We start from the raw sequence: 21047 nt of genomic DNA, 5'->3' as shown, positions 1-21047 counted from the left end.
AGAGGAAGAAAAGAATTATTTGCTTTTCCCAAACTTGCATTTGGAAGCATCAAGCGTTTTATTTACCTGGACAAATGACTAAAGCTTACTGGTCAGCATACACTTCTCTAAGATTTATCTGAGGACAGAGAACTACATCAGACTTCTCCCTCACCACCTTCATTTTCAGAGTGGCAACAAATCCTTTTGGATTGTCACACCTCTCCTTTCTGGAGTACTTCACTGAATGCAATGATGATAACTAAGCTACAGAAGAGGAAAAAAAAAAAGGGGGGGGGAGATTCTAACTTGCAGATGTGCAATGGAAGACATGCTGTTGCTTGCCAATATTGCCACCAGTAGTTCTGCAGAAGTAACTGTTAGGCAGTTCCCCATTTTGGGCAGCATGGCTTTCTGAGACATTGCATTCATCCAACAATTTCTAGTTTATTGTACAGTTGAAGGCTATTTGACATCTACAATTTGTCCTCTATTGACTAAACACTCACAGGCAAACAATCCAGTACAAATTTAATGCTATATACATAAAAACTTAGTGTTGCTGACAAATGCAGATATCACGATGAAGAATTGAGCCTTGCTGCATCATATCTGTTACAATACCTTTTTCTTTATTGCAGTAAATCAATAACTGCAGGATCAAAAATATTCAACTGAGTACTGCATGTTACAAACATCTAACCACATTATAAATACTATATTAACAAGTGGAAGTTTGCAATATACTATTAAAGTTTGAAAGTAGTGTTATTTTTTCATTGAAGTTGAATGACTGACACATACCTTTCCACTATAACTTGTGGTCTCAGTATTGCCTATTCCTACTCTTTATTTTCCTTTTTTATGTTAAGCACTGTATGACATGCTACATTAAGGATCTCAGAAAAAAGAAAAAGCTGCCACCAAGTTAAAATAATTAAAATATAAAGAAAAGGAGGTGTTTGAATAAATGGGAAGATTATCTTCCCTTTGTTTTTGTTCTCTTCTTGATTGTATTATGGAAGAGAAAACACAGGTCCTTTAAATGGCTTAATTAATCCTGCATAGTTGAATAGCAATAACAACTAAGTAATGTTTGACATGGTATTGTAAAAACTTGCGTAGCTGTTTATATAACCATCTTCATGGCATTTTACACGAGTTGCTTGCATTTCACATGTGCATCATCTCTAAAGATCTTGTTCCTGGGTAGCTGCTATTCACTATAAAGCATTATTCAAGATCAGCACCAAAGTTACATCTGGTGCTGCTGGTTTAAATCGATGCAGAACTGTACAGCTGGCAAATGTATGAGAGAGCATTTCCAGGTTCAGGTCAAACACCAATACCAAAAATGTCACTTAGTACTTGTCAGTAAGACAACATATTGTCCTGTATCTTTGATGTGCAACCATTTTTACTGTATTCTTCCCAAAGTATGTTTAAACAGCAAACATCTTCACGCATAATTACATGGAAAAAAGCCAACATACTGTTTCTCCTTCCCCATTTTTTTCCACTTCCGCTTCCCACTTTTTCTCCTTTTTCACAGCGCTCACGATATGTTAACTACTTCCTTGCTTTGTTACTGCCTCCCTCATCTTCTTTCTTGGACACAAACCCAGGCAGTTGCTGTTCTGGGGTCCAAAGCTCCATCCCCTGACACTCCATTTGTACTCAGTAAAGAGGAATCAGACCTGACTTCCTCCCAGTTTTGATAAGCCCACTTCATGTGATGAGTAATGCTCCTCACCTCTTCTACACATTTAGTCATTCTGGCCCCAGGTAACTTAAGTCTAGTTTTACATTTATGCTTAGTTAAACATTATTTATATTAGACTGCAATGGAACAGTGTTCACTCACATCAAGTATCACAGGAATGCAACTAATCATACTAATCAACTATGTCCACGTTGACAGAAGTGGGCTTGAATTTTTTTCCAGCAATTTACCTTTCGTTTGCTAAAAGCACCATTTCTTCCCAAGGACAGTCCCCCACTTCCATTACTATAGCCTGGCTTTTCCTACATCCCTTATCATAGTAGCTGGTTCTTTCCTTCACTGTTTAACTAGCATTGCCATCAGACCTCTCAGTTTTGTGCACACGCTTAATTTTCTCCACAGAAGTTTCAACTCGATGAGTTGGTGAGAGGTTTTGCCATCATTAGTTTTCATTGCCGCCAGTGATGTTTTGGTGGGAGAACAATCCCTCATAAAATTTCAAGAAAACACTGTTTGTTCACATTTTTTCAAGAGGATCAATCACGCTTTGTCCCTCATCAATTCAGTGATAACTTAAATAGGGCAGCAGTGGATGAACCATAGTGTTGGAATAGTCAACTGGACATCACAATAGATGGTATCCTATAGAAAGCATTTTGGCTGCATCCTAATGCTACCATCAGTGAATCTTCTCAGAAATGCAGTGCTGGTAAGCTTGAATGCATATCAGAGTATTTCAAAAGTCAACGGCAAACTACAGTCTGGTGAACACAGACACTTTGAATTCATTTATAGCGACACAAAATGGAGAGAACTGAGCTACCAATCTCATTACAATCATCAGCATTTTCACTGCTCTCTCAGTGCTTGTATCTTATTCCCCTTGCTTTAACCATTTTTCATTTTTATAACCGCTCTTTACAAGAGGATCAATTTTTAAAAGCAGGAAAAAAGCTCGATGACTTCTTGGGTTTATGACGGGTTTATTTACTCTACAGGCTGTGTACATTTACTCAAACTAGTCACTGCTTGAGCAAACAAGAGCATGGTGATGGCAGCACAAAACTCAGCGAAGATTAAGTATCCATATTGGTCAGATTTCTCTAAAAGGGTTCACAGCTTGCACTCAGTGTCATTGCTGCTACGATTACACCACTATCAGCTCAAAGCTAGCCTAGGTAGATCTACATACCCTGCAGTCACAGCCTGACTTGATCCCCCTTGGCAAAGCTTTTCGAGCACTTAATACATCTAAGCTTAAACAATGCATCTGTCAAACAGATGCACCACTCCTTTTATTTCATCAGTCTGAGCCTACCTCAATAACTGGTAAGCTAAACATTCAACATAAGGTATTTTAAGCAGACATACAGAGGAGGGTCCTTCAGCCTGTAACAAGACCTCCAGCAGAGCCACCTATTCACCTTTCACAGTAGTTTAAAGCAAGTCCCCCCAAAATGTCAAGTCGCTTAATTCTTCCTTACTGAAGCAAACCTGAAAATATCAATGAGTCTTCGTATTTATGCAGAAATGCTTCTGCCAAGCTTTTCCACGCTACCGCATCTCATCATTTTTATGATATAACCACAAAATTCAGAATAGGATTAAACTACTTCATGTGGCAATTACACTTGACAGTGAGGTTTTCAGTGGATCTTGCCTTGCAAGAAAAACAAAATTTAAATTGAGGATATTGTCTGTTTTAATAAACCATCAGAAATCTGCTGTTCTGATCAAATAGGAATATTTCAGATTGACAGATATTTAGGGAGAGATTGTGACACGCACTTCACTATACAGGAGACCACTTACACAATTTATCACTCTGAACACCACTAGTATAAATGTTTTCTTAAAATATCAACATTTGCTAAACCCAGACAACAAACTCAGTACTGATTTTGTTTCAAGATAATATAATTGCTGACTCATTTTCAGTGGGAGGCGGAAAAAAACCCCCTTTAACTCATTATAATAAGTTTATCACTTCACCTACAGATTTATTAAAGGCTTTCCTCTTTTGGTGAAAAAAGTGAATAAAGTATGACTCAGCTCTCAGGGGAAAGAAAAAAAACACACCAAAACAACCCTACTGCATTGTTCTCTTTGATGAAGTAATTTAATATATAAACCAAAACCATTCCATTAATTCAAAAATTCCCCCAGATACCACTAGTCTGAGATCTCATGCTGTCTTACCATTTGTCATAGTGACAACAATTGAGGTGTAGCTTTGAGAGCATTCAGGCTACAGACCACCCCAAATACTCTGCTTCCCAATTTCTGAGCAGAAAGAACAAATTAATGATGACCTAATACACTTAAAAATTCAAAAGGAAGGTAACAAAAGTGAAATATTCAGTTGGAGAGATAAGCACATAACCAAAAAAATTAATGCAGAGAAAACCAAAAAGAAGTCACTGTTTGTGAAATTTATATAGGCAACGGCTTCTCTAGTTTACCACTGCTACAGGTATGAGACTGCCATTTAAAGCAAATCAGCATCTTTGTGGACATTTTCAAAAGCTGACAATCAATAATAGTGTGCAAACTCACTTCTACATGTGCAGCTACCAGACAGCACTACTGTACTTCTCCGGGTACCAGAAAAGCTTCAGAAATAGCAGTAATTCATCCATAACCCAAGAGTTATGAATGTGACCAAGCACCACAAAAGGGAGTTAACACCAGATTTCTTTCCGTCTGTGGTTTCCTATCCCTTCCTACATAATTTGGCCACTCAAATTGGTAGACAGAATAAACTGAGAAAGGGAAAGGTGAAGACTTAGTTTCAAGGAATAGTAATTTAAAAGTGTTAGTTGTCAGAAAAGCAGGTTGCAGGCATGAAAACATGGTGCCTTAGAGTAGCCACTTAAAGGACATAAATCTTAATAAATGGCCTGGAGAATATTGTTGCCAGATATATTTATGGAGACAATGTGGTGATAAATACAGTATGACAAATAATAAAAGATGATTAACATCTTTATTTGATAAGGAACAGGATGCAGTTCCTATCATTTGGAGGAAGGTTTCTACAGCAATTTAATAGTTTTCCCCAAGAACAAGAGAATGCTACTCCCCCAAGCCTCTATAATCTATTTCTTGACAGAAAACACTGCCATCATTCTATATATTCATAATTTTTGCCACCACTTGTCAACCAAATGAATTCCTGAACAGTTAAAATGGAAGAAAATCCTCCTGCAGCATGAAATTTTCAAAAATTTTTAAATATGCTTGGGGTATAAGCTATACAGAACATGAAGACTTTACTAAGCCTGCAGTTATGATCATTTTAAGTCAACTTAAGTACTGGTGGTCATCTAAAAGGGTAACTCAGTACTCCCACATCACCCTGACCACACATGCCTTTTATCCTCACCATGCTACAAGAGCCTTTGAGGCTGTACAGTGACAGGATCAGAGAAGTGATACAGCAAAAAGTTGGGGGTGGGAGGGGAGCGAGTCAAACCAATTTTCAGCCAAACCAGGTCCCTGATCACGCTTATCACTTGGCCGAGCATATACCAGAACTGGCACAAACATGACAGCAAGGATGTAGACTGGTTTAAACTGGGGGAAAAAAAGAGTCTGAACTATACCCTTGGACACTCATATTACTACTGTGTGGTCTCCACCCCTTCCTTTATGCCAGCTCTAATGCTCATCAGGTCTTTCGCTAAATCATACTCATTAATCCAGCAGTAAGTAGTTCTCAACTGGGTGACTGAGCTGAACTGGCTCAGCGATGGGTGCACAGAGCTGGCACAAAGGAAATGATGGGAACACAATTGCGGAAGCAGGAAGAAGAGAGCAGGATCACTCCTTTCAGCAGCAGCAACCTTCTAGACTGGCTTAGCTGTAACACAAAACCACAGCCTATGGGTACAGTTTGATAATCAGTTTAAACCTAAGTGCATGCTGCTTGCCAAAAGAAATAGCCTGGCCTTCCTTCTGTCCTGCACTCTCCCTTGTTGCAACTGACATTGGTGTAGTCATGCAGCAGAACTTACTTCTTAAGACTTGATGACTGTCATTTGTAAGTGATAAATGACCTTCCTCAAACCCCGATTTCCATTCAGACTCTCTAGGGGAAGCTTACAAACTTAATTTGTATCAGAAAGCAAATTCCAAAGCTCAGATATCCCATCAGTGTTTGTATACACACAAGTATTGAACAAATGCAACTGAAGGTGTGTCTCCAGTATAGATCCGTTTACACTGGTACAAAACCTAGAGCTGTAGATAAAAATATATCAGAAAACATTTGTATTCCAGAATAAGGTTAGGCTCACATTTACTCTTGAAAGTAAATATGCTAGTACAAAACTGCAGTTAGATTAAATCCTATAATGTGCTATTACAACCGTTCCTGCTAAATGTAAGCCTCGGTGCCTCAAATGAATGTAACCTTTGTAACATCAGGAGTTTCTACACCGTTTAGAGATTTAGCATCTTTATCTCCAGTTTCATCTAAAACTCAAACAGAAGCTGTGAAGACCAGACAGACAGCTATAATATGTTCACAGCTAGAAGCGTCAGTCAAGCACAGAATCCAGAGTTTGGCTAATTGCTTTCCCATTAATTTAGCACAGATCTCTAGATACAGCACAAGGAGGAAGATATAAACAGACATTACGAGCTGACAATTAAGAAAACCTTATTTGAAACCAATCTTTACAAGAAAACTTAAAAGATGTAGCATATGACATAAAGATGCCAGTTTGTCAGATGATTTGAACTAACAGAGCCAAATTTATGCTTCATATTTCACTAAAATAAACCAAGTAACACCACAGCTAAATTATATCACAGTGATTTTGGCACAGACCACCGTTAATGTAAGATGAATGTTTCAATTCCTCTGTCTGAAGTCAATAGGAGTCTAATATGAACTTCAGTAGGCCTTAGGAAAGACAATTTTTGTAAAGGGTACCAGACGTGAAAATCTGTAGTGGATGGTTAACATAATTATTGCTTGTGCAATAACTTCTAGCACTCATCTGTGTTTCTTCCAATGTAGATTAAGCCAATGACACTAAAAATATTGATTTAAGGACTGTTTTATACTCTGTGGTTGTATCAAAGTTACTGTTTGCAAGTTACTGTATCTTTTTTTTTTTTTAAAGCAACCAACCATGGTGCTAGTCTAATCATTTTGCATAGCGCTGATGTAGCATAGATTAAAATATAACGCAAAAATCACTTCTGTTGGGGAGTATTTTAATGGTGACCACCCATGCAAATAAAAAAAGGTTACCCTACCAAGGCATGGGTGTGGTAGGTAAACAGTTATACATGGAAACACTTAGACAAAAATGGTGAAATAGAGCTCGCTCTTCTTTTGTTTTTCGTATTTCTCTCTTTTGTTGCCATTTAAATAGCATTTCAAGTCTTGTTGCAATTATCTGTAAGTTAAAAACATGTATCCACAAAAGATGCAATAAAAAACATACAGTCTATTCAGGTCACTTCCTTAAAGGCATGGGCAACACCAATATAATCAACAAAGCTGGTTTGGTTTGATCCTCAGTTAATCCTTTTCTCTCACCTACAGGTCATTCCCTCTGGAGCACCACATGGTTAATGCTTCTGTTGTCTTTCAACTATTGATTCTGATTCACTTTGCCATATACAACTTCTATCTGTTATTGCATTTTTGCTCCATAGTTTTACTAAGAAACATTTTCAGAAACCACAAAATATAACAAGAAGATAAATATTAATAAAAAAATCCCACCCAAATTCAAATTTCTTCTCTCGGTGTGACTCACCACAGTAAGGCAAGGCTCCTCTGTTTATTAAGTAACTAAATCAGGCTGAGGGTTTTTTTTGCTTGTTTGTTTGGATTTTTTTAAGATCTTAGCTATTTTTCAGTTCTTAGCACTGCCAGACACACCAGACAAGACAGGGCTCTTCACTGCACACAGAACAAAACAAGCAAATCGCAGCAGTGCGGGTTTCCTGCCCTGCTCTCTACTGATACCAACTTTCAGAACTGCTCTGATAGCCAGGAGATGGAACTCATATTTTTCTACCTTTCCAAGAGGCATAAGTTAACTTCCAGCAATTAATTTTCACAATCTGTGAGGCACTTAACTGCTTTGGTTTACAAATAAAGATACCAAGGTATTAAAGAATTAGATGTCAGCCAACCTCATGTCAAATAGGTGAGTAACTGAAGTTTGTTGCCTGCAAAATACTATTACCTATTCCGAGAAAACACTATGAACCTGAACATGTATAAGGCAGGGTTGAAAAGCAGATGAGTACTTGCTCTATACCAAGAGTGAAGCACGGGAAGATCTTCCCTTCCCAGTAAAAGAAACTGGAGAGATCTTAAATAAAGAAAAAGATATTAAAAAAAACAGCAAACAAGCTAAGATTCAACACAGCTAGGGAGCACTGCTGTTTGGAAAAGACATTTTTCACAGAGGAAGTTTGTACGGTCATGCGATTTTCTCTAGAAGAAGAATGGAGGCATGGAGGAAACAGAGAGTGAGGGCGTGCTAACTGCAGAGCAGAGCAAGCAAAGACCAGAGCAGCCAAAACAAGGGCAAGGTGCACAGGACACCCACAGACCAGCGGTTGCAAAAGGCCTGCGAGAGGGACAGCAATATTTAAAGATGAGGTGATGGCTGGGAAGGAGGACTGAGGAAACCAGAGGATTAGCTGAAGAGCAGTAGTTGCCTAAGACAAGGTCAAATGACTGGCTCTTTGACCAGAGAGGAAAAATCTGTGACCAAAGGTCAAGTAAGGCCACATTTCTGCCGCTTAACTGTGTGGAAGCAGAAATTGCCAGGGAAGATGGAAACAGATGTGAAGAGTGATTCAAAAGCTTTTATTTTTCCTCTTCGTTGTATCTGCAGGAGTCAGGCCAGGGAAGACAGGCATAGGATGGCGACAGGAAGGAGAGAAGAAGCTCAAGTCAGCTGAATGCCAACAGGAGTCATGGCTGACAGAAGCAGTCATGAATGGAAAAAAATAAATAAAATAAACAGCAATTCCTCACTATATTAGCAGTCATGCTGCAGTTCTGCATTCTTAAGGTACTATAGGCACTGCTAACGAAGCAACAGGACAACCCAGAAGTTTTCTCAAGCACCAGGTATATTTCAGTGAAGAGCTAAAAAGCAATGCTCTTCTTTCTGAAAGACACAGAAATATTAACTAAGGGTAGGTTACTCACTTGTTCTTCCTATGTCAATTTATATAAAGATATCAAATGATTTAAATTTTTCCAGTGATAATTAATCATCATGCTTAACTGACTATATACCACGACTAAAATTACACAATGCTTACACTATTTATAGAATAACTTGCAGAGGCTAGTACCATTAACTCAGACGCCACTAATCAGATACTAGAAACAATTCTGCAAGTAAAGACTATGAACCGCTCAGAAGCACTAGACCTTTGGAGTGAAAGATGTTCCTCTTAAATATACACACACAATGGCATTTATAGCTAGTCGTCTTTTTTTCCAACCTCGCTGTCAGAGACTGTTTAGAAGTGTGCTTAGTAAGTGCTGCATATCAATGTTACCAGTCCTTATCTTGGAAGACTTCAGTCAGAGTAAAGCCATAACCTCATGGGTTTTTGTTTTTTTGGTTTTGTGTTGTTTTTTTTTTTTTTTAAAACTACATACTTTGATTTTAGAAAAATACCAAATGTAATAAAATACCTAAATGTAATATAGAAAGCTTCACATCTTAGAAGTATTTTTTAATAAAGTGCCTGAAGTGAAAACCCAGGAAGCCTGCCATTCAGCCATCACACGTTCTGAAGCCTATGGGATTTGGTCCACTCCCATGCTGAGAGACATTGTTTGTTTTAGCTTCTTTAAAGTTTTAAAACAAAATTCCTTCTTCAATCACTTTCAAGGGAGCACACACAAACTAGTTCCACAGTGGGAATCCGCTCCACCCACAAAGGGCTATGGGAAAGCAACTAAGCATCCTGAGGCACCAGGCCAGAAAGGCAAGAAAACATTTACTAAGGCCATCTTCTCTGTGACGATGGTGAGGTGACCAAGAAGCAACAGAAATGGACAAAGAATTTATATTTTCCAGTGTCCAAAATGCTAGAGGGAGTCAGTCCATGTCTTAAAGTATATTCATTGCGCCTTCAGGCGAGTCAACAGCTAATTATAAAGATCAGGATCATGGTGTTTTTCAAAATGGAGGCATTTGGAACTCGGCTTCAACAGAAAAACAGACACCCTGAATGTGAGTATTTCCACTCTGGAGCAAACTGACCTGCTGAGCAGATCAATACGTTCAAGGTGTCTGTTTTGCTTTTGAAGCCAAATCCCAGATTTGTCCACTGAATTGACATAGAAAAACATACAGCTTAAAAAAACAAGAAGTGTGAATGTTTGAGGGTTTTAATTAAAAATATACTTGTTTAGTAATATTAGTAACTATTAAATAATAATAAAATAAAGATCAAGCAAAATGAAAGTGAGGGAAGAAACTTTTTGGCTCTTGGAAAGTACCAACAATTTTGAAGTTATGCCCCAAGAGAAAAGAGTTTAACATTTGACAGTTACATCAACCACAGAGAGCTGAAGTTCAGCACTCAAAACCAGTCCCCTATCAACCACACCTAGCTTTTGAGATGAGTAATAGCATTTTTAGATACTTCAATTTCATTTAAAAGTGATACTTATAAGGAAAATAACTAGACGGGTAAAAGCGTCTAAGGCTTAAGTTTTGTTACTTAATTTTCTACATGACATCCCAGACCCCTCCACTAACAATGCTCAGCCTCTGGGATATGTGGTAAGCACGGCGACAGCAAGTCTCAGCTCTTGCAAGGATCCCATATTATTGCCACAGGGAAACAATGCAGCTCATGGCACTGCTAGTGGTACTAAAATCAATATGGCAACATCCTCCAATCTTCTATATAGAGCTGAGCAGTTCTCTCCACTGAGAGCTGGCATAATCTCCGACCACAAAAAAAGGACACCATTTTTACTGGCCTAAGCACAGGGCTAAGAACAAGTTACTTCAATACTGTATTAATTCTTTCTGCTGGCAAATTCTTACCGAAATATTTGATAGACTATGCCATTAACAGTTTCCTTTATCACAGAATAATATCAACAGATATGCTATTTATCAGTCTGACTGTACTAATGGTTTAAGTTTACTAGTGCAGTAAAAACAGTTTAATAATTTGCATATCATTGTAATTAATTTTAGTCTTGAAGAATTAGTGTTTTATGTAACTGCAGTTTCTTCATTGAAGCATTTTCCAGATACGAGAAGAGGAATAATACTAAAGTCTGAGCATTCTGATAAGGAATAAATATGCCAAAATGTTTTGTTTGGTAACCTTATTTTCAGAGACAGCAAGCATCCAGATCTGAGTTAAACCCAGGGAGGCTGAGAGCACACCAACTTCAAAAATAAAAATATTTGGAAAAATAGGGCATTACTGTTCCAGTCATGCAATCTAGACAACACACATTAATTAAAATATCAAAAAAAAAAAAAAGCACCTTGACCAGGCTCAATAAGAAGCACACATCTAATTGCAACACAGGTTGACATTATTAACTAACAGTTCACAGCACAGTGCACAAAGCTACACCAGCAGCCAAAGGACTCTGCACTTAGCCTTTCTGTGATTGTTATCATATGGAAACTCTATTATCCCCCACAAAAGAAATAGAGGGTTATTAACGTCTATACGAAGCCAAAGTACAAAAACAGGGTAGGACCTGACGTCCATTCTTTTCCTATTTCTTTGTGCTATTCCTTCCCCTCTTCTTGGGCCCATTTTAGTATGGGCATTAGAATAGAATATACATTCTATATTATATTCCTCTCATGTTGTTCCATGTATGTTATTTCTACTACAGTAGAAATAGTAGTTCTTTTATACTTGCTTTCAAAAATACCCAAACATACCTGATGTGTCTTGCACAAATAAAGAATGCATAAGGTATTTATAATCAATACAAGCAATTATAAAAAGCCATTATTTTTCCTTAGGGGAACATACTAATCCAGTTCTATTTTGTTACATGTAATCTTAAATCAGAGGTTACACTACTCCTTTTAGCAATAAATTCAGTGCAAGCAACTAAAAATATTAAATAATTCCTTTCTTTAATATATTTTCTCTACATTAAAATAGAATGGAGAAGTTTTAGGGCACACTTTTGGCAAGTTACTTAAAAATAAAACCAACACACATGAGAACAATAGTATAGTAATCAAAGTGGGTAAAAAACCCCCAAACTGGTCCTATTACTGCCAAAGGAGGATGGGGAGAGGAGCCATTTTAGGAGCTCTAATTCTTTAGTGTGAGAACACAGCAACCACTTTCAGAATCCATCCAACTTGCAGCCAGTTCCCCCCCGCCACGTGCCTTATTTACAGCATCCTCATCTTCCCACAGCTAGAAAGCATGAGAAAGACAGCAGTCCGTACCTCCTACAAGAAAGACTTCATCAACCTACCAAATTACTAAATTTTACTTGCACCTTTTTGCCTTCTTTTTAAATAACAACAACAACAAAAAAATCTATCCAACTTGGAAATTCTAATATACTACTAACACACAACTACCTTTCCTGGTCAAGAGGCAGCAAACATTTGTACAGTGCAGTTCCACTGCACACCCGCAGTCAAATAGTCTGCAAGAGCCAAGCAGAAAATTTGTTGGAAGTTGTTCTGTAGCTCTCAGAAGAAAAGGCTAAAGAACAATAAACAATGGTTATTCACCAGAAAGTACACAAAAGCAACCCATACCAACACCAATCTTACAAGCATGACAGCAAGTAAATTCACCTTCCCCTTAGTGCTCTAAAAGAACGAGCATGCAATCATTGACCTTAACGTAGGAAAAAACCCACAATCTGTGCACCTTCATCATTAAAACATTGAAAAGGTAGACTGAAATCCCTGAGGATAAGCACTTTCTCATTTAACTCCACCAAAAAGAAAAAAAAACCAAAAAGCCCACACAATTCCCTAGATATGCATAATTAAGAATATATCATTGCCCTTTTCTAACAGAGTGCTTTCCCAGGGAAACTCATCTGCTCTCTAAAAAAAGAGAGTTCTGGCATAGCCCCATGGCTGGGTGAGCACCTGTCCTTCAAGATTCTGCACATCTCTCTAGTCCTCCTATTTCTACATTACGAACAGCCTCAACTTAAATTTCTTGCTCTCTCACCCCTTCCTGTACATCCCATATGGCAAACATTGACCCTCCAATGCCACCTTCCAAGCTAAGCATTACCTATATGCATACAGTTCTGCAACCCATTCCAAGGGAAAAAACACTTCCTTGTCCGTAATTCCTCCCAAACCAGAAACAAGTAACCTTTCCATAACAAAAACCTTCAGGGAAAGCTTAGCTTCCTCCTGCACAGGTAAATACCATCTCGAGAGATGTCATTTTCTTTGTCTTCTCCAGCACAGGAACGAACTGCCCACGCCACGTATCCTGACCTCAACCTCTGGAAGTGCCTTTTCACCGCACACACACGTCGAGTTCAGCCCTACATCACCTGCCGTGGCCAAATCAATGACGGAGTCCTGCCCGGCCGAGAAATGTCTACCTGGACGCAAGCATCGTCCCCCTTTTCCTCCCCTCCCGCGGCCCCCTCTTCCCCAGGAAGGGAGGCCTTCCTCGTCCCACCGCACGCCCAGGCTGAGAGCCCCTTTCCTGGCAGCGGCGAGCAGCGCGTCCTCTGAAGCATTATCCTCCCTCCTTGTGCGCGCTGGGGAGCCGCCCTTGCTCCACATTAGGCACATTTACAGACAAATAACCACCTGCCATGACCCCTTTCCTCCTCGCAAGGCCTTCCCGACCCACCTCTCCCAGCCAAGCTCCCTCCTGGGCGCCCACCGCCCGCCCTCCCCTCACACGGCGGCTCCCACCGCCCCGCCACCGTCCGGGCACGGCTCCCTCCTGGTCCCACAGGCCTCTCCGCAGGTCTCCCCTTCGCGCCTGCCCCCGCCGCTGCCCCACGCACCCTGTCCCGGCGGATCCCACCTCCCCGCCGCCGTCACCACCCACCATCGCGGCCCGGCCAGGCCGCCTCGCCCCAGGCCGCTGCCGCCCCCCATCCCCATCCCCACCCCCACCCCCCTTCCCGCCCCCCGGCCGGCGCGGTTCCGCAGGCGAGCCCGGGGCTGGGCAGGCCGCGGCCGCCCGGCTCCGCGGAGCGAGGCCGCCTCCCCCTTTACCGTCCGTCGGGGGGCTCGGGCCGGGCTGGGCCATGGCTCCGGCGGGCGGGCGGCGCCGCCGCGGCCTCCTCCGCCTCCAGCCGCGGCGTCGGAGCGGGAACCGCTACGCCAGGGGGCCCCGGCGAGAGACGGGAGCTGCCGGCCTGGGCCTCCGCCTCCTCCGCCTCATCCTGACAGCGGCCGCCGGCGGCAGGAGGAGGAGGAGGAGGAGGAGCGCCGCGCAGGCGCCCACGGTGAGACCACGGGACCGGCTGCCGCCACCGGGGCTGGGAGGGCTGGGGCCGCGCTGGCCGCCGCATCCGCGGCAGGGGCAGGGGCAGGGGTAGGGGCAGGGGCAGGGTGGCTGCTCCCGGGCCGGCTGCCGCCGCCCGGCCCCACGCTGGGGTGTTTTGTCACCCAACGGCCGAGAGGGGAGGCAGAGCCGGCTCCGGCGGGAGCGGGGCCGAAACCTCTGCCCGGGACGGGCAGGGCCGGGGCGGCGGCGGGCCGACGGAGGAGAAGGTGGGGCTGAAGGCGCCCGACGGCGTTCCCGCCGCCCCGAGTTCGCCCCGGCGCCCGGTCGCAGGCCGAGCCGCCGCCTGCCCCCTCCGCCCGGCCTGTTCCCTCGGCCTCGCCAGCGAGCCCGGCTGGACTCCCGGGCCGCAGCGAGGCCCTCCCCCGGGCCGGGGAAACATCCCCGGGGCTGCTCGCGGTTAGGCTAGCTTGAAAGGATCGTTAGTATTTATTATTCAGGGAATTGGTGTAAGTGACACCAACAAAATACCATTCTGTCGTATAATGCAGGGAGGGGAGCAGGTGCGACCAGGCTGGGTGGCAGAAGGAGCCTGTCCAGGCACTGGATTGCTTCCTCACCACCCATGGTACATTGGTCTGTGTTGATGGAGGAGGGTATTAATCCTTCCACCTAACTGGGAGATCGTGTCTAAATTCCAGGGTTTTACCAGTAAAAAAAGTAGGGTTTCATCCTTTGAGCGCCTGTAAAATTACAGAAAGCAGAGTTGGAGTGGAGAGTAAGATACCAAGTCCTGTCAAGGGCAGGATCTCTTACGGCTAGCCTTTCTTATGGCTTGCCTACCCTAAAAATCGGTCATTTTTAAACTGAATCTCACTTGTTGACACAGTTTTTCACGCCTTGGTATCAAAATGCATGGTATGGCAAGGCATGGGGTTCTACATTTTGTATTGAATTTTTGCCCAGTTAAACCAAATGCAAACTTGAAATAGGGAGTCTTTGAAAATTATTCCTTTACATTTTGCCCATTTTGATCAGTTGAGGTAAATCTTCTCAGTCTTTGCTGTTGTAAAAAGCAGGCTTAAACTAAAGACTTAACTTTTCAGTGTTCCCAACTTGAGACATGTAGGGCTTTCTTTTCATGGCTGTTTGGAGAACATGGAACTGCTGATTGCTCACAGAATTGCTGGCTTAGTGACAAATGATCAAAGGACTAAGTATCTTACTACTTGTGGTACATTTACAAATTTCTTAGCTCCTGCTTAGGCTCTTTTAGAAGTAGCTGGATATTATAAGCATTCAACACATAAATCCTTTTGAAAATCTAGTCCTAACTGTGGGAACTGAGCTTTTGAAACTCCGTCCTTGTGTGTGTTCATATGGGTACCCCAAACCACCCCTATTAGCAGCTACTTTCATCTTGTTCATGTCAAGGCAAAACTCCCACACATTTGATTGGTCCGGGATCAAACTCTTGTGCATCACTCCTGCTGCAAACAGAATGTAAGATAATATCAAGCTTGGTATCTGTTGTACCTACAAGTGCTTATTAAGGGATGAATATCATATCCCTTCCATCACTTCTGTAGACAAAATATTGACTACTGGAATTGCAACATTTCAAAATCTTTATCAGAACTCCTGAGCTTACATATTAAATGGGTTTTATACAGTAGTTTGAAGAATAGAAAAACTCTCTCAAGGGGCTCATACTTTTTTTTTCTTCCTGTTCTCCAATCTAAAGCTGTACTAGCTTTATAGGTATGGTTTTTACTTAATCTTTCCTTCTTTTTCTGGACAGTAATTGGACTTGACAGAGGCAAAGGTTTATGTAGTATCTAGTCACAATGTCTTGTAACCTGGAACAGTTGGGTAACTTCCTCTGTGCCTCCCAAAATGTCCCATTTAATTCTAATCACTTGTAGTTCTTATAGCCTTGATCTCAAAGAATTTCCCAACATGACTCAGCTAAACTTTAAAAGAGGTAAGCAAGGTTTTAACAGCAGTTTGCAGTCATAGAAACAGGTCTATTGCAGTGGCAGGACCAGCAGAGACCAAAAGTCCTGAATTCTAATCCCCATGCTGTAAATGTTGGACAAGTGCAGTATTAGTGAATCAGTGAGGCATGGGTCAGATCTAGAGAGCTGCAGGTGGGCAGAGGCTATGTCTGGAATAAGCTTCTCCAGAAATAATAACGCTCCTAGAATCCCATGCATTTTTATCAAATATATTTGGCCTAAAAGTCTAACATGGGCATTTTCAGCATCAGTACCACAAGCAGTGGACACAAGTTAATGAAGATACATCTTTCTGGAGAGTGTGTGCTGTGTTAGTACAAGCTGGAGGAGTAGCTGTCACCTTGCACTTTGCCTGAAATTTAATCCTGCAGGCTTACTGAAAAAGATAAGTTTCCAGCTTTTGTTTAAACAGGAACATCCAGTGACAAGCAGTAAGTGTGTAGACTCGGTGGTTGTCTGGAGACCAGGAGTAAACTGAGGGGGACCGTGGTTGTTTGGTTGCAAAAAGCATAGTGAAGTAATTTACATAACACATCTAGGAGAGAAGAAGTATTTTCTTTTTGCCTGAGGAAAGTGAAACAAACAAGTAGCAAATGAGCTAATTAAATCTGGTTTTCCTAATAGATCTGTCTTGTGGTTGATTGACTTCAGTGCTTATGAATGCACAAGTTCCAAATGAAACTTTTCCTACTTTTTTTTTGATCGTGTAGAAAGATTTTTCTCTCTGTGGCTTTGCTTTTTCTTTTTTTTTTTTTCTTTAATTGGGGCACTTTAACCTCAACTGAAGCATCTATTTTCATTAGGCTTTGAAGAATGTAACGATTGCTGTGTTTATCTGTGAAACTAGTCCCAGGTCCTAGGTCTGGTTGAGTTACCCTGGCTATGTCCATTACATACATTGTACTACCACTTGCCACAAAGTACACAGCTTTGGGGGAGGTCACTGCACACTCCAGCAAGTCCCTTGGTGTGGATGATAAGAGGGCCAGGGCTGTGATCAGACTGATGAAGAGTATGATCACAAAAGCTTCGTATTCATAGCAGGTGAGGCTAATAAAATACAGAGCTAATTCCTTTAGTTTTGAATGGTACAAGATACTATTGTTTTATATGACAGCTACGCTGTTTCTACAAAACCCAAAGTCTTTAAAAAGATAAACTAAAGTTCTGGACTTGCAAGGCCAAGTCTGGTGTGAATTCAGTGGAAACAGGCTGATGTGTGGGAAATGAGAAGCTGGCCTGTAGCACAGAATCAAAATGGAGATCAAAAAGACCCTCTGAAGTGTGCTGTTTCCCATTTATGTTGCTTTACTGGCCACAAAGAAGTTTGATTCCATTGTGCCCTGTATGGTAGGAGTATGCAGTGAATTACAGGCCCTGCTCCCCAGTGTAGTTCATCTCATAAACCACCCACTGTTTAATTCAATTCATCCAAGAAAGCTGAGTAACAGGTAGATTTGGGAAGCGGTTTTGTGGGTTGCCAAGACTAGACTCCACTGCACTCATAGAGGAAGAAAATTGCAGAACTGAGGACCCTCTGCCTGAGCAAGTAGGAGAATTAATTTCAAGAACAGCAGCTCATCTATCCCCGATGACTCTACATGTAGGTGTTAGAGTGAAGATTTTGGTGACAGTCTCCTTCATTGGACAAATCATGAAACAATATTGTCTTTAGATGAATGCAGCAAGAATGGTTTGAATGTGGAAAGTAAACATATGACCAGAAAAAATTGTGTGTTCTTAACTCCAGGTGAAGCCCAGGGAAACAAGTTGCACACATCTTTAGGGAGAGACTCAGCTGCTCAGGACAGCAAGCCTGGGGTTCATTCAAAAGGCAAGTAATGGATTTGTCCTTCTAGCAAAAGAGAAGAGGAAAACCAGAATGTATTGCTTGCACTTCAGGTATTTCTAGGTTTGCCAGAGTTTGTCTACTGTTTTTCTCACTTTTTTATTTGTTTAAAATAAAAAAGTGTTCAGGGTTTCCTAATGTTTAAATGTTTATTTTCCTTTTGTTGAGATTGATGGGTCATTAGCATTAAGTATTAGTTCTGCAGATATGAGTGTTTGTAGGCTTTGGTCCTTTCTTTTTAATGCAAAGCTTTTGGAGAAAATTTACATTCATCTAAGTATTACCATAAAGAGGTTGGTTAAAAATCCCAAACCAGTCATGTTCTTCACTTCAAAGTTATTCTGGAATGCAAGGAATTCAGTCTGGAACAATTACATTATTTGCAATGGTAACTTCTTAGCGAACCCTGGAATAGTTTATGTGGTTAAAAACCTTTTCAAGAGCAATTGAAAAATTATGTTATCCCATCTATTGTTTAAAGGATTCCATGTGGTACAGTTCTTTGAATATATGGGAAGCAAATGAAGCCAAAAATGAAAATTTGGCAGGGAAAAATCAGTGTGTTTGCATTGGCCCTAAATCTAGATATATGCACATTAATGATCTCATTTGAAAGATGTCTATATTAAGATTTGAAAGCTCTCTGGGTTCCCAAGGGGCAAACTCACTGAATATTGTGATGTACCACGAAACTAAACAATTTTTCTTACTGCAGAATAACCAAGGAATCAGAAACTCATTCTGTATGCATAACAAAAGACACATTCAGAGCATAGTCTTTTGGGTAACCTTGCTCAGCAATACTTCATTAGAATTGTCATTGCAGGGAGGCACAAAACCAACACTGCTTTGTACTTACACACTCCTTCATTGGAAGATGTAAAAATGTGCCGTAACCCATTCAGACTCGCTATACCTGTATTAACGAAGTTATCTGCACCTGTCTACAGACACACAAAGAAGGATGCAAAGGGGTTCAGCAGATATTCTGGCAAACCTTCCCATAGTGGTTTAAACTGCTAGTGCCCTATAGCCTGCTCTGCCTTTGTGTTAGAGAGAACTGTTGTAGTGAAGCAGAGACAGTGGAGTGTAGGACTGTACTTAGCCATGCAGTGTTTAGCCTTAGCGCAAATCTGCCTTCATCAGTGATTTAAGTAGAGATGCTGGACTTCGTATGGCAGTAGTTGAAGTGTGGACACACACAGTCCCTCCTGCCAGCTCTGTTAGTGTAGCAGGATTTTATAATAGAGGGGAGCAGGCACCAGCAACGCCCATGTCAGTCACCACACATTCATCAGGCCTCACCCAGCAAAGCCCAACATGATCAGCAGCAGGGACAACAAGGGTAATGGGACCCCAGAGAGAATTCTCTTGTTTTTCACTCTGTTCATGAGATTATGCTTTCCTTTAAAAAAACTGAAATAACAACAGGGGGTTCTGCTTTTTGAGGCTGTTTTGCATGTAAGTATTGCATGTAGTAGTATTTTTCAAAACAACAGACCATGTTAGCAGTAGCATCTTGTGCATTCAACTTCCTAATCTTGAGAAGACCCGTTCATTAACATCAGTAAGATGAGTCATGTCAGATCTGCAGGATTGGGCCATTTCTCCCATTTTCTTCCTCTGAGGCACAAGCAGATCAGATATCCCATAAATTCTAATGATTGCAATGCCCATTCGCCAAGAGGAGGGAGTGTTGCAAGTACCGTAAAGTTCATTGTCCCATGCGTGTTGTATTAAATGGTGTAGGCAAAAGATTTCCATGTTAAGACATCAACAGCAGGGCTCATTTTGGAGTGTTTTATTAATCCAACCACTGTTAACTCTCAGTATGTCCCTTTCAGAACTGTCTTTGGAGATACTTAGAAGAACATGATACCCAAGAAGACTGAGCAGTCTGTGTAAACAATGGACCAGGCAGCTGAAGAGATGCTATAGGATTTCAGAAGATCACGAAGTCTTTGCAAATCCTTCAGCTGAACAAGCCCACCCTTTTGAACACTTTAATCCAAGTAGGATTGCTGGAAGCTCCAAAAGTGTAGCTCGAGGCCTTACTCCAGGTGGGACTCTTCAATGATTCCTGAGCCTTTTCTGGTGCTCTGCCTATGCCTGTATGTCCAGAGGTGGACCAGCTCCAATACTTGTTAATACAAGCTTAAATCCCACACCTTAGGTCAGTGGGATCTTAGGTCAGCTTACCCAGCTAGTCCAACTGTTTCTCATCAATGCCATCCCATCCTTATGAATCCTTCAATTCCCTATTTTCCCTGATTTCTCCTAGGTGTTACAGTGGTCTATTTGCTGCATGTTTTTTTACTGGAGTGCCTTTTCCAGAGCTATGTCCCTTAGATGCAGACAAACGAAATATTTTGTACTTCTATGGCACCTTTCACTGGAGAAGGAGCCTTTTAGTACAGCCAGAAGAGAAGAAATTATCTCATATTTACAGGCTGGGAAGACCCAGAGAGAGAGCCTGATTTGCCTGGGGATACACAAAAGTCAGCAATAGGGGGGAAAAAACCCAAACATGTATCTCTTATCTCCCTATAGCTTTTTTTGCCATAAAGTATATTTCCTTTGCTTAATCATCACACCTTCAAAAATATCAAAAAGCTTCTGACCTTTGAAAAATAGCTGAAGACAAACATCTGTTGTAAAACAAGTATTTCTTAGCAGGTAAAAAGATCAAAGAACTCATTTTCTACAGAACCTCAGTTTAATTCTCTCAGAAATGTTTCCTGCTGAGATATGCTTTCCTACCTTACTCTTTCACCATTCATGTAGCATTAAGAAGCTCCCTTCTCTGAGACCACAGGAGGTTTCACATTACGTTGTTAAGCTCCTTCAGATCATCTCCTCCATGCACAATCCGAGTTACATTTACATGCCAACATAGTGTCATTCAGCCCGCTTTATGCCACTTACATCTCTCTTGTTGCTATGGGGAACAAATTAGCAAATAAAATATTTGAGGAGGAATATGAAAGCCACTACTTGGTACTACTACACTACTACTTGGTGTAATAGG

The 21047-nt window shown here is 41.3% G+C and overlaps 1 protein-coding gene across 1 annotated transcript in view; it reads right to left on the bottom strand.

The window, feature by feature from the left end:
• RABEP1 (rabaptin, RAB GTPase binding effector protein 1) overlaps window positions 1–14092 on the bottom strand; it is a 53608-nt gene extending 39516 nt beyond the window's left edge. The window contains exon 1 of the mRNA XM_052802866.1: window positions 13921–14092. Coding sequence (XP_052658826.1) covers window positions 13921–13954 — 34 coding nt within the window. The 5' untranslated portion in view covers window positions 13955–14092. The remainder of the gene's footprint in view (window positions 1–13920) is intronic.
• Between the last annotated feature and the right edge of the window lie 6955 nt (window positions 14093–21047).

Source organism: Harpia harpyja, chromosome 12 (assembly GCF_026419915.1).
Source record: "Harpia harpyja isolate bHarHar1 chromosome 12, bHarHar1 primary haplotype, whole genome shotgun sequence".
Lineage (NCBI taxonomy): Eukaryota > Metazoa > Chordata > Aves > Accipitriformes > Accipitridae > Harpia > Harpia harpyja.
The sequence above is the reverse complement of the archived record's forward strand: the minus strand, read 5'-3'. Positions and strand labels throughout refer to the sequence as shown.